The sequence below is a fragment of the Musa acuminata genome, chromosome BXJ1-11, assembly GCF_036884655.1.
Source record: "Musa acuminata AAA Group cultivar baxijiao chromosome BXJ1-11, Cavendish_Baxijiao_AAA, whole genome shotgun sequence".
NCBI lineage: Eukaryota > Viridiplantae > Streptophyta > Magnoliopsida > Zingiberales > Musaceae > Musa > Musa acuminata.
The window spans coordinates 19,210,579-19,224,753 of NC_088337.1; the positions used below are offsets into that span (position 1 = coordinate 19,210,579).

General features: G+C 36.1%; 1 protein-coding gene across 1 annotated transcript; it reads left to right on the forward strand.

Annotated features, from left to right (window-relative positions):
- The first annotated feature begins 10,043 nt into the window (after positions 1-10,043).
- On the forward strand, positions 10,044-13,797 carry LOC103974360 (ADP-ribosylation factor-like protein 8a). Its single transcript, XM_009389166.3, has 6 exons — positions 10,044-10,176; positions 10,655-10,736; positions 10,835-10,867; positions 10,956-11,077; positions 13,189-13,350; positions 13,465-13,797. Exons 1-6 carry the CDS (start codon positions 10,139-10,141, stop codon positions 13,580-13,582), a joined length of 555 nt encoding a protein of 184 aa, XP_009387441.1. The 5' UTR covers positions 10,044-10,138; the 3' UTR covers positions 13,583-13,797.
- Positions 13,798-14,175: the final 378 nt, after the last annotated feature.

The following is a 14,175-nucleotide window of genomic DNA, read 5'->3' on the forward strand; positions in this document are numbered from 1 at the left end:
CTTGCCCTAACCTATGTCAGTGTTAGAAAAAGAGTCGGCATTAAGAGGGGGAGTGTGAATTAGTGCAGTAGTAAAATACGTCGGTTCCAAAAACTTTTCATATGATAAAAAGCTGAATTTGGAAATGTTGAACTTGAAAGCATGTTCATAAATGTATTGAAGGCAGTAAGCAAGTAAAATGGTTTGCAGTAAAGTAAATTGCTCAAGACAAAATGTAAACTAGATTTTAGAGTGGTTCGGTCGTCGTGACCAACATCCACTTCGTCGATTCCTCTTCTGTCGAGGCCACCGGCATCCATTATCGATCTTCCTTTAATAGGCGAAGATCAACCTCCTTCTTACACCCCTCTTTTCCTTTTCACAAGTTTAGGAGTCAACCTTTACAAGTACACACACTCCTCTCTAAACAGAATTCTAAGTTTAAGCTAGAGGAGGGATTTCTCAAGAGATTTCTACAGTGTTTCTTCACTTTTAAACTCTCTATGCTTGTGTTTGTTAACCAGGGATGAGAGGGGTATTTATAGGCTTCAAGTTGATTCAAACTTGGAGCCTAAAAATATCTCATCATGGGTTTCCTAGGTCCGGGCGGTACCACCGCTAGTGTCAGTCTGACACTGACACTACATTGGGCAGTACCACCGCCCAGTCTGGTGGTACCACTACCTGGCACTCTGCCAGGGGTTGTACCACCACCCAGATTAGCGGTACCACCGCCTGACACAGTCTCGAAGACTGTGCCATGGCGGTGCTGCCTCTTGGGTCACTGTTTGGACCTCTCATTGGGCCCAACACAGTCCTTACATGGGCCTAACTGACCTCTAATTGGGTTAGCCCAAATCCAATCCCAATTATGTGCTAACTACGAAATCTCAAATATTTACTAAGCTAAACAAGTCTGTAAATCTAGTTTCTTCTGGCGAACTTCTAGCGAACTTCTAGCGATCTTCCAGTGAACTTCTGACGATCTCTCGACAATGTGCTAGCGGACTCTCGGCAAGCTCCTGGACTTCACAACTTCTTGGCGAGTTTCGATGAGCTTCTCTAGCAAGCTCCGAGACTTCTCGACTAGTTCCTACAGAACTTTCGACGAATGTCCGGACTTTCGACGAACTCTCGAACTCCTAATGAAATCGTGTTCTTGACTCCGGGACTTCATTTTGCTTTATACCTTGCTATCGTAGTTAATCCTGCATATATAAAAACACACTTCGATCTAGACAATTAATACTAAGCATTAATCATGTTTTCCGGCATGTCATTGGTCCATCGACGCTTCGTCCGATTCTTCGGCACATCGTTTTCTCTTGCGACCTATTACCCAATCGGCCAGTTGACTCTACAACTTCGATATCCTTAGCATAATATTCACTCTTCTTGGCCCGATGCCCGAATCCATGGCCCGAAGCCTTCTGTCGATACATCGACCGATCCTCCGGCCCGACGTCCAATCTTCTGAAATGTTTTCCTCTGGCCTAACATGATTTTTCCTACTTTAATTATCTCTCCCTGATCGAGGCATCCTACGTCACTCAAAACACAGATTAAATCCTAAACACTTATCAATTGGTTTCATCATCAAAATATGAGATTCAACAATCTCTCCATTTTTGATGATGGCAACCAATTGATGACAGAATTAACCTTAACTCCCCCTATCAATATGCCTTATTAATAGAACCTTGAATTCAAGCTGAATTCAAGTTATTGTAAATTTCATCATGAATTCAAGATAGCACTTTTGCTTCTCTTGATATTGCAAGCTAGCAATTCTTAGTAATGTTCAAGATAGCAATTTCTACATCATGCAAGCATAGCAAAATTTTTTACATCATTAAAAAATATAAGCTAGCAATATTGAGATGTTCAAGAAAATAACTTTTGCTTCTTGAAATATACAAGTTAGCAATCTTTGCTTCTCTTTTGAGATGAGCAGGCTAGCATGTCTTTGCATCTTCTTGACTTGTACAAGCTAGCTAGCAAGCTAGCTATCTCTCCCTTTGTCCTTATCAAAAAGAAGGAAAGAATATAATTTTATAATTCTTTTTCCTTTACAGTAATTTTCAAATCATGACAAAGGTAAAGTATCGATCTTATTTGTGTATCATTATATTTTTAAATTAAAATATGCATAATTTTAAAACCTTACATTTGTATCCTTACTTTATGCATAACACAAATAAATCAATCACTATGGGCATATCATACATAATATTCAAGCATTCATGATACACCATTTTGGCAATAAATCATAGCATTTCAAATCATGATGGTATATAAATATCAAATTATATTACATCCTATCATGCATGATCATAACTTCTCATTTGTTTGCATCAATATAAATTCATGAATATTTCATGCATAATTTTATATCATCATAAAAAATATCAAGAGATTTTTTGTGATGAGATATACAAATCATGAAGACAAATTTTGAATATCAAGAGACATATTATGATTCTTTTTGGATAACTCAAATGGCAAAAAGAAAGAATCATAGTAGACAATCTTGATTTATAAAAAGAATTTTCAAGTTATAAATCATGAGAAATCAAGATCATGATTTCAATAAAATCCATTAAATTTAAATTATTTTCATAATCCATGAGATTCACAAAAGCATAATATACATGGATTCATTAATGAAAAATCAAAATCAATTTCATGGTTCAAAAATTCATAACATAGGAATTGAGAAATTTTCAAGAAATGTATTCTCCTTTTATTTCATACATGCCTTTGCTAAATAAAAACATTCATCGTCATTTTAAAACCAAAAAATTAAATTTCATCACGACAAGGATCAACAAGCCATAAATCATAAAAATTATCATGCATAATTTCGAAATATAAACTCATTAAGCATGATATCAAATCTCTTAACATTTTCATTAAGACATTAAGTATGGCTTCATTGAACATAATGTTGAATGATTCTTAAAGATATCTAATCTTCTTTAGTTTCAATTTGTATGATTGACTTTATATTAGCATGGCCAAATATTTGTTTTTAGATCAAAACCATGCATCATGTTTAAAATTGAAAACCAAGGACAAGATTCATCATAAAAATCATCAAGCCTTCCATACAAAAGCTATCATGTATAACTTTAAAATCTCATGCATAGAATAAAGTCATCAAGCATTGTACCAAAACTTTTATTAAAAACAACAAGCATGATTTCATTAAGCGTTTTCAATCAAAGTCATAAATCAATATGGAAATCAATATGATACACATTATTATTTCTTTAGACAAAAGATTTGATTTATCTTTTTTATGTGATTGATTTTATATAAGTATGCTCAAATTTTTCATGTGAAAGCCATCCAACAAAACTCGAAAAGTAATACAAAATCATCACAATACACATAATTGTTTATACCATACAAGAAATTAATCACTAGATTTAATTCTAACATTTTGTTCATTTATCATAAAACATGTAATTTTTATGATCATTTTTAAAATTACTAGAATGATAAGCATGATCCTAATTTTTTATCATTTTCATTATATTATTAAACATATAATTTTTAAGAAAAATAATTAAAATAAATTAAAAATAACTCATTAAAAGCATAATGTAATTTCGAAATAAATTGAGGGAGTTTCGTTTACCTCGTCGTCAAAAGCCATTAAGGCATAGTTTGCCACCTCGCCTTTGTTAATATTCTCCTCATCTTCAAAGGAGCTCGATTCATCCCAAAGTGCTTCCTCTTCTTATGTTTATAACAAGTAGTTGCGTTCATTTTGTTCTTTAATTTTTGTTTCATGAACTTTTTAAATTTCATAGTGAGGAGTTCAAGTTCACCATCACTTGAGCTTATGCTCGAGTGGTCTTCAATTGTTCTAAGTCCAAAATCCTTCCTATTCTTTGGAAGGTGGTTCTCAAGCTCTTTATGAGCATTGCAAGTCATTTCATATGTCAATAATGAACCGAAAAGTTCTTCAAGTGGAAAAATATTAAGATCTTTTACTTCTTGTATTGTCGTTATTTTAGAATCCCAATTTTTAGAAAGTGAGCGTAAAACTTTATTCACAAGTTTAAGATTTGAAAAATATTTGCCAAAAGCTTTTAAACCATTGACGACATCCATAAAACGGGTGTACATGTCAATAATGGTTTCGCTAGGCTTCATTTGAAAAAGTTTAAAATCATGCAATAAAAGATTGACTTTAGACTCTTTAACTCTATTAGTGCCTTTGTGTGATTTCGAGAATGTGCTAAATATCGAAAGTCATTCCGCACAAAGAAACCCGATTGAATTCATTTTTATCTAAGACGTAAAATAGAGCATTCATAGCTCTAGCATTTAAAGAAAACGTCTTCTTCTCCAAATCATTCCAATGGTTCATTAGAAGAGAAGATATTCGAAAACCGTTTTCCACAATACTCTATAAATTTAAATCCAAAGAAAGTAAAAAAAACTCTCATTCGAGTTTTCCAATATGTGTAGTCCGTCCGATTGAACAAGGGAGGACGAATGAGAGAGTGACCCTCTTGAAAGCTGAAAAGAGCCATTTCTCTTAGGTGTTAAACCAAATGAAAAATACGAGACTTTGATACCAATTGTTAAGAAAAGAGTCGGCACTAAGAGGGGGGGTGAATTAGTGCAGCGGTAAAATACGTCGGTACCAAAAACTTTTCGTACGATAAAAGTCGAACTCGGAAATGCTTAACTTGAAAGCGTGTTCGTAAATGTATTGAAGGCAGTAAGCAAGTAAAATAGTTTGCAGTAAAGTAAATTACTCAAGACGAAATGCAAACCAGATTTTAGAATGGTTCGGTCATCGTGATCTACATCCACTTCGCCGATTCCTCTTCCGTCGAGGCCACTGACATCCACTATTGATCTTCCTTTAATAGGCGAAGATCAACCTCCTTCTTACACCCCTCTTCTCCTTTTCATAGGTTTAGAAGTCAACCTTTCCAAGCACACACGCTCCTCTCAAAACAGAATTCTAAGTTTAAGCTAGAGGAAGGATTTCTTAAGAGATTTCTACAGCGTTTCTTCACTTTTAAACTCTCTGTGCTTGTGTTTGTTAACTAGGGATGAGAGGGGTATTTATAGGCTTCAAGTTGATTCAAACTTAGAGCCTAAAAATATCTCATCCCGGGTTTCCTGGGTCCGAGCGATACCACCGCCTATGCTAGGCAGTATCACTACTAGTGTCAGTCTAACACTGACATTGCATTGGGTGGTACCATCGCCCAGTCTGGTGGTACCACCGCTTGGGTCCCTGCCATTGGGCAGTACCACCACCCAGTCTGTTTGTACCATCGCCTAGCACCCTACCAGGGGTGGTACCACTGCCCAAACTAACGATACCACCGCTTGACACAGTCACAAAGATTGTGCCACGAAGGTGCTACCTCTTGGGTCACTGTTTGGGCCTCTCATTGGGTCCAACACAATCCTTACATGGGCCCACTTAGCTCCTAATTGGGTTGGCCCAAATCTAATTCTAATTGTGTGCTAATTACGAAATCTAAGACATTTACTAAGCTAAACAAGTCCGTAAGTCTAGTTTCTTCCGGCGATCTTCCGGCGAACTTCTGACGATCTCTCGGTAATGTTCCAGCGGACTCTCGACATGCTCCTAGACTTCACAGCAATCTTCTTGGTGAGTTCTGACGAGCTTCTCTAGCAAGCTCCGAGATTTCTCGACTAGTTCCTATAGAACTTCCGACGAACGTTCGGACTTCCGACAAAATCTCAAACTCCCAACGAAATAACGTTCTTGACTCCAAGACTTCATTTTGCTTTATACCTTGCTATCATAGTTAATCCTGCACATGTAAAAATATACTTCGATCTAGATAATTAATACTAAGCATTAATCATGTTGTTCGGCATGTCATTGGTCTATTGACGCTTCGTCCGATTCTTTAGTACATCGTCCTATCTTATGGCTTATTGCCCAATTAGCCAGTTGACTCTACAACTCCGATATCCTTGGCGAAATATCTGCTCTTCTTGGCCAAATGCCCAAATCCATGGCCCGAAGCCTTCTATCGATACGTCGACCAATCCTCCGGCCCGACGTCTAATCTTCGGACATGTTTTCCTCTGGCCTAACATAATTTTTCTTACTTTAATTGTCTCTCCCTGATTGAAGCATCCTACATCACTCAAAACACAGATTAAATCATAAATACTTATCAATTGGTTTCATCATCAAAATACGAGATTCAACAGTCAGTGCCTCTCCACTGCCCATACCAACAACACAACTTATAGCCCCTAGACATCCAATAACAACACACTCCAAAAGTTGTATATTTAAACCACGTCAAGTCCTTGACCTATATGCTATCACAAAATCCTCGTTAGAGACCAATGAACCTACCATAATTACTCAAGCCCAAAAATCTCCATATTGGAGTAAAGCCATGTGTGAAGAATATGATGCCCTCCTCCATAATTCTACATAGACCTTTGTACCCTTTCATCCAACACAAAATATTATTGGGTGTAAGTAGGTTTTTCGAATTAAGTGGAACCCAAATGGATCTATTGCTAGATATAAAACACGTCTAGTGGCCAAAGGATTTCACCAACGTCCTGGTGTTGACTTCACAAAGACATTTAATCGTGTTGTTAAACCCATAACAATCCGACCTATCCTAAGTTTAACTATCTCAAAAGGCTAGCATTTACGATAACTCGATATTAACAATACTTTTTTATAAGGGACCCTAACTGAAGATGTCTACATGTAGAACCTCTTAGCTTCATCCATATTCAATATCTAAGGCATGTTTGTAAACTATAAAAAGCTATTTATGGACTTCATCAAGCTCCAAGAGCTTGGTACATTGAATTTGACTCGTTTCTGACATCAACTAGTTTCATCAACTCCAAGTCTGATATATTGCTATTTCTCTATCAATAAAGTGGCAATACAATATATCTTCTAGTATATGTGGCTGATACTATTGTCACATGCAATAATCCTATGGAGATCAAGACATTCCTCAAGCATTTGGCAGATTGATTTTCCCTCAAAGATCTAGGAACCTTGAGCTACTTTCTAGGAGTGGAAGCAACATATATATCTTTAGGACTCTTCCTATCACAAAGAAAATATATACAGGATCGGTTATCAAATACAAACATATAGGATGCAAAAGTGGTTACAACTCCTTTATGTATTGGTGAATCACTCAAACTATATGATGAAAGCCCTACTATGGACCCAACTCAATACCGCCAAGTACTTGACTCTTTACAGTACTTATCCCTCACTCGTCCAGATATCTCATTTGCAGTCAATAAATTATTACAATTCATGCATCAATTATCTACTATATATTGGTCTGCCTTTAAATGAATCTTACAATATCTTAATGAGACCATCAATCATGGCCTCTTTTTCTGCAAACACTCCCCCCTTTATCTAATATGCCTTTGTTGATACTGATTAGGTAGGAAACTTTGATGATAAAACATCCACATCGGGTTATATTATTTTCCTTGGAGCTAATCCAATCAGTTGGAGTTCTAAGAAGCAAAATATAGTTACATAATCTACAACTAAAGATGAATATCGTACCATTGCAATCGCTACTACAGAACTCAATTGGGTCACAAATCTACTTGATGAACTTAACATCGACTCCACCTCTATTCCTATAATATATTGTGATATTATCGGAGCCACTTACCTGTGCGCTAATCCAGTATTTTACTTGTGAAAATAAACTGTTAGACATCAACTACATGTTTCTCACATATATACGATTGATCGACTAACATACTCACTTATGAAGCCTCTCACCCATAAACTATTTTCATCGCATCGATCCAAGATCGACATCCTTGACAGAAGCATTATCTTGCATGGACATGATAATAGTTAAGATTTTTCATGATAGCAATTAAGATTTTTCTAATTGTACGAAGAAATCTTGCTGCTCTGTTGAGGAAAATCCTCCCTCCTTATATTATAAATAGAGAGCACCATATCTTCACCAAAAATATTTCTTCATTTCATTATTTTTCAGTTGTACGTACTCCGTTGTATCTTTTGTTGGTTGCTAGACTCGGAATGCCATCTGATTGATCCGAGATTTTAACTCTTCTTGTGAGTTCTCTACCGTGAATACCTATTATTGACCTTAGTAGCGTTATTCCAGATATGCTTTGAGGACATAAAAGATAAGTTTCAACTATTGCCGGCCTTTATGGTTCTGTTACTTCTTGGAAGCCGAAACCTTGGGTTACTGCACTTCCTTCACAGGAGGATAGTTGCCAACTTTTGGATTATCGTTTGATAATCACATTGATCAACTAATATAGTTAGAGAGCAACTATTGCCGGCCTTTATGGTTCTGTTACTTCTTGGAAGCCGAAACCTTGGGTTACTGCACTTCCTTCACAGGAGGATAGTTGCCAACTTTTGGATTATCGTTTGATAATCACATTGATCAACTAATATAGTTAGAGAGCAACTTTGCACTGGTGACGGAGTTATCTAAATAGTGTAATATTTATTGTGTAAACTTTACTGCTCGCTTGGATTGGTTGCTTCTATAATACCAAATGTTATAAATGTTATAAATGTTATAGACTTATACGGAGTTATCTAAATAGTGAGACACACTTACGATAATCTATCTATAAAGGATCAATATAGGTTTTGAAGGACCTACAAAATAAAAAATTAATTAGATTTTTTTTAGAAAAGCAACAAATAAGTCTCAGCATCTCGCTTAAAGACATAACACATGCAACTCAATAAACACTTGGGAGTGTCAAGTGCTTGGTAAGCCTACACACTACTTTGCGTAAAAACATGTATATCCAACATAAAATACTAATATTATACTAGAGCTCCATCTAATCTTGTGCTACTTACAGGTTCTAAGGTGCTAAGATAATCATCATGTGCAGCCATTTTATTTTCTGCACTTACAAAAATCAAGAAAAAACACACAAAGACTTAAATAAAAAAATCAAATAGTTATATAAATAAACATAAACGATGAACGATTCATTCATAAAAGTATTATGGATGCATGCCATGGTACGATAGAATTAACCATAGATGCAAGGATGGAGTTAGAGCCACAGCCTTCTATAGCGGCCTCCGTCCTTTATGGTTTTTTTTTTTTTTTGATCAGTTTTCAAAAATAATAATTGACAGGTATAACCTATTGCATCAACGTTCGTATGGATACAAAATGACATGGGATTTGTCAGAGCACATTTCGCCATAGTATTCAGATCAGGGCTTTTCCTGTCGGCAACTACCACGACGAATCATGCTGCCATATTTCAGGAGTCAACTGGCCGTGCTTTGTTTTTGGAACTGGCCAGTTAATCATGGTTACGCTATTCTCTATAATTTTAAACCCTCAAGATATGCGGCTTAAATACCTCTAATTCTATAATTTCGAATTCCAAATTCCAAATACTCACGCAACAAGTTAGACCACAATTAAATGATGTTATATATGGTAGTGCATTATACTTTCCCTAACACTCATGTTCATTGAATCCGCTTAAGTGGGACAACAATGATTTTTCTCTCAAATATTAAGATTGATCATATATATCACCATCATTAACATCCATCCAAAAAATTTAGACTAAGCATGATTAAATCAAATTAATATTCAATAATTTAGATAATAAAAAAATATTTAAATGATTAAAACATTTTAATTTTTTTAATGATCATAATATCAAATTATATTTTAAGCATAGTCATATAATAGTTTACTAATGAGGATTAACCATTCTAAAGTTTAAAATTTTTAACGGCATGTATGATGAATATGCTAAACAAATCATATATATATATATAATTAATTAATTTTGGCCAGGTTTTAAAGCTGTTATGATGGTAGTTGAGACGGGTAGATAAGAAGGTTGGGGAACAACAGTTAAATGCACGCGTAATATCTTGTCAAGAAATAACTCGGTCGTGTTTGGTCCCACCACCGTCCACCGTGGAAGAACCACCCACCACGACCACCCAGAATGTACCCACTATTAAAACCTGCTGCTAATCTTATCGCGTATAAACGATGGCCACGTACAATGAAATAAGCAAAGCAAGCACTTCTCTTCCCTCCTTTTATTGGGTGACGACCCTCCATCTCCTCGTCGATCCTTGGAGCGAGCCATGGGGGTGTGGGAAGCTTTCCTCAATTGGCTCCGAAGGTGACATCCTTATCTTTTCCTCCTATGTTGATTGATTGTGTCGGATTCAGGGTTTGATCTCAAGTCCCCGCTTCTGGTTTCTGTTGTTGTGCTTCTTGATTTTGTTGAAATGAATATTGGGGTGATAGATTAGGATATATATTTTTTGGGATGTGTGACATGTAGCCTTGGACTACTTGTTGCTGAATCGGTGAGTCGTAGCTGCGGACTGCTATTGATGGGCTAGTGGCAACGTATTAGTCCTAGGGTTGAGAAGATTCGGTTTAGTTTATTGAAAATTTGGTATTTTATTTTGTTGGAGGTTTTGTGATGGTTGATGCGATCTCATTTATGATGGAGGATATGGAGAAGCATTGGTGGTGTGAGTTGGGAGATCGTGGAATCGCGTGTGATATGACCTTTCGCCTCCTTCTCCGATTCAAGGCATTAAAAAGAGTACTTCTAATGTAGTTTTTGTGTAATTTTCTTGAAAATACAGCCTTTTCTTCAAGCAAGAGATGGAGCTGTCTTTGATCGGACTTCAGAACGCTGGGAAAACTTCCCTTGTGAACGTCGTTGCCGTATGTGTTCTTGACGCGATTACGATTTTACCATGTTCATGTTTCTTAGGGCACGTTAATGTATTCATTTGCTTAATTATGTTTGTTATCTCCGGCAGACTGGTGGATATAGCGAGGACATGATTCCTACAGTTAGTAATCTCTTAATTGAAAGATTGTTTACTTTAATAAACCAGCATTTTCTCAGTACTAATGTTGATTGGTTTGCTGGATCTATAGGTAGGATTCAACATGAGGAAGGTGACCAAGGGAAATGTTACTATAAAATTATGGGATCTTGGTGGCCAGCCTAGGTTTCGCAGTATGTGGGAGAGATATTGCCGTGGAGTCTCTGCCATTGTGTATGCTCTTTTCTCCTTTCTTAGATGCTTGTTTAGCTCATTTTATTCAAACCTGTTTTTTTTTTTTTTTTTTAAAATGGATATCTATAATTGTATATGCGAACTTGTGATCTTGCCATACTGAACTTGTTGCTCTGGTTGTTTATTGCATATGCCAACAAAATGGCCAATAACTATTATGTTTCAGTGTTTTTCTTCATTATACCTTTGTTGGTCATTTCAAGATTGCTGAATTAGAAGGTTCAAATGCCAGTATTAAGGAACTGATTCTGTCATTTGCTTCACACAATTGTGTAATCTTTTTTCATTGTTTTACTTTATTATAATGCTAAGATATAAAAGTTTGATTACTGGTGCATTGTACTCGTGTGCCATTAGTGTGCAGTTCTGGTTTCTGATAGGTTTGTGAAGAAATCACAGTAGAGAAATCAATGTGTGTCAAGTGTCTGATCTTTCTGGTTTCTGAAGTGGAATGGAACAAATGAGCTCCACCTTCCTGTAAGCATTTGATGGTGGAGTTTTCCCGAGTTTTTAATTGTTAGCAAATCTGGCTAAACAGTGCTTCTGTTTTGTTTTTTTATTCTTTTTCTGGAAAGAACAGAAAACCTTGTCATTAGTTAGCTTCCAGTGTGATATAACTTACTATCATTCCCTTTTTATCTGTTTGTTTTTTAAGATGCATACCGGTACCCTTGTCATGCCATGCCAAAATATAGTTCATAAGAAATAGTCTAGTTAATTCTAATGGTGGTAATACTATACTGTAAGGTGCCAGTTGTCAACCCTGTCCATTATCTTTGTTTTTCTAGATTTTGGGACCATAGATTATCTTTGGTGCCTCTTTGTCCTATTACCTCAACATGAGTTTTGTTATCTTCTTTCCTGCCAAGTATTGTGTAGGAGTATCTAGGTTAATGCTCTTTTTTTGTAACCTCATATCATTAAACTAGGCTAACATGAACCTCATGTTATTTTCTTAGTTATATTTTTAATCTTCTTGTTTTTCTTCTCTTATCTAGTCATCTCATAAATATTGCTGTTGCTGGTAGATACATGAATGCTGAAAGCTGGGAGAACTTATTTTTCAAGTTTCCTATCACTTTCATACTTCTCTATTTGGTTTCTTAATCCTTCTTTTTAACATAAACAACATTATCAACTACATTTATTTGGGGCCATTTTTTGAATAGCACAAAGATGTTTAAGCGTGGATAACAAATCCTGCTAGACTCTTGTCAGACTTATTTGGTGCTTAACTCCAAGAGTTAAGATGGAGGATTCTAACGCTCTTTTGTGAATGCCAAAGACTTCACCCATCAAACAATGAAATTAATAGGTCATGAATGAGTCTCATGTATGACCTTCTCAGAAACCATAGTACGGTTTACAGAAATGCAATAATGATATTTATGTTGCCATCATTCCCATCTATAATCAATAGTTGGAAGACAAGCCCACCATTCAGGACTTTGACCAGCATCTCACCATTCACATCATAGAACAGGTACTGTAACAAGTTTGTAAACCATACTGTGTTGCCAAAATGCAAGTATGCATTCCACCCTCCACCACCACCACCATAATACACCTCTAGTTAATACAGCGGCAATTAATGGCAATTACTGTCCATCCACACTATGTTGCTATTTCTTCCTTGACTGTCACCTGCCAAAAACTTCACTGTGGCCATGGGCACTCAAGCGAGGGCTTTTGATTTTACTTAATGCATCTAAGACAGTAGTGTGCTTATGAAATATAATAAATTCTCATAAAATATGTAAAGTGAGTTAAAATTTTTGTCCTTGATTCATAGAGCATTTTGGTTAGCAGAAATACATGTCTGATGTCATGTATTTTTGCTGCTGCACTTAACACATGCTTGTATTTAGTTCTTCGACATTCAGATGTTCATGTTAGATTATTTCTTATTCTTCCATTAGAACTGTGAAACACCATATTTATCATTTAGTCTAAGAATAGTTACCTTAAAAGAGCTTAACATTAAGGTTAGCAGAAATCGAAAGTTACATTATGATACAATAGCTTTCCAACGTCTAGTTGCATGGTAAGAAGAGCCTGTCTTCAATTATAACTTTGTTTTGTTTCTGCAGTTTTGTGGTTGATGCAGCAGACCATGATAACTTGCCCATCTCAAAAAGTGAACTTCATGATGTTTTAAGCAAGCCATCATTGAGTGGCATCCCATTGCTGGTTCTTGGAAATAAAATCGATAAGCCAGAAGCTCTGACAAAGCAGGATTTGACAGACCGGATGTAAGTAACAACAGATTTCTCAATTTTAAGATTTTCCTATTACACATGGACAACAAAAAGAAGTTCTTGTGATGTGTATGCTGCTCTGAATCTAAGCATGTACTTGTCTTGCAGGGGCCTGAAATCTATTGCAGACAGAGAAGTCTGTTGTTTCATGATCTCATGCAAGAACTCGAACAACATAGACTCTGTCATAGATTGGTTTGTGAAGCATTCAAAATCAAAAAATTGAGGGTTTAGCCCTCCATGGCTGTGGGTGCCACATTGTTTTCTAGGGTTAACTAGGTTGTTTTGGTGGTGATTTCTGCTCTTGGCTGGCTAGGCTTCTGGCTTCTACTGTTGCCCGTCACTCATGCTGATTCATGTGCAACTGCATTTCTGTACTCTTTCCTGGCATTTTTCATGTCAAATTATTTATATGAGTGAGAAAATTTTTGGCCCTGTTCAGACCGGATTGGACTTGATGTACATTTGATGGTGTGAAAATTTTTTATACTCCGTTAATGCAACAATTAAAAAAAATGTCTCTGAGCATGTCATCTCATCAGGTTCATTGTTCTATGCTAGGATATGGTGTTGAACCAAATAGGCAAAAAAAGGGGACAATTGATGTTTGAATTTCTTTCTTTTGATCTGTTGATGATCCAACACCCCACCAACCTACAACAGTTTCTCAACTTTGATTACTAGTATCATTTTGTGTAACATCCCATTAGTCTCACATCGGAAGTGTGCAATATGTATGATTAACTTATAAGGGTCTGATGAGTGTATTATGTTAACTCTTGCTTAAGTATTTTGGTCCACGTGATGGAGTCAGAGAAC

What these genes read in the sequence shown, in the direction of transcription:
- LOC103974360 (XM_009389166.3), top strand. Translation starts at nt 10,139, where the DNA reads ATGGGGGTGTGGGAAGCTTTCCTCAATTGGCTCCGAAG. An exon ending in GCGAGGACATGATTCCTACA is followed by an intron (nt 10,868 to 10,955) that starts GTTAGTAATCTC and finishes CTGGATCTATAG; the next exon opens with GTAGGATTCAACATGAGGAA. An exon ending in CAGGATTTGACAGACCGGAT is followed by an intron (nt 13,351 to 13,464) that starts GTAAGTAACAAC and finishes CTTGTCTTGCAG; the next exon opens with GGGCCTGAAATCTATTGCAG.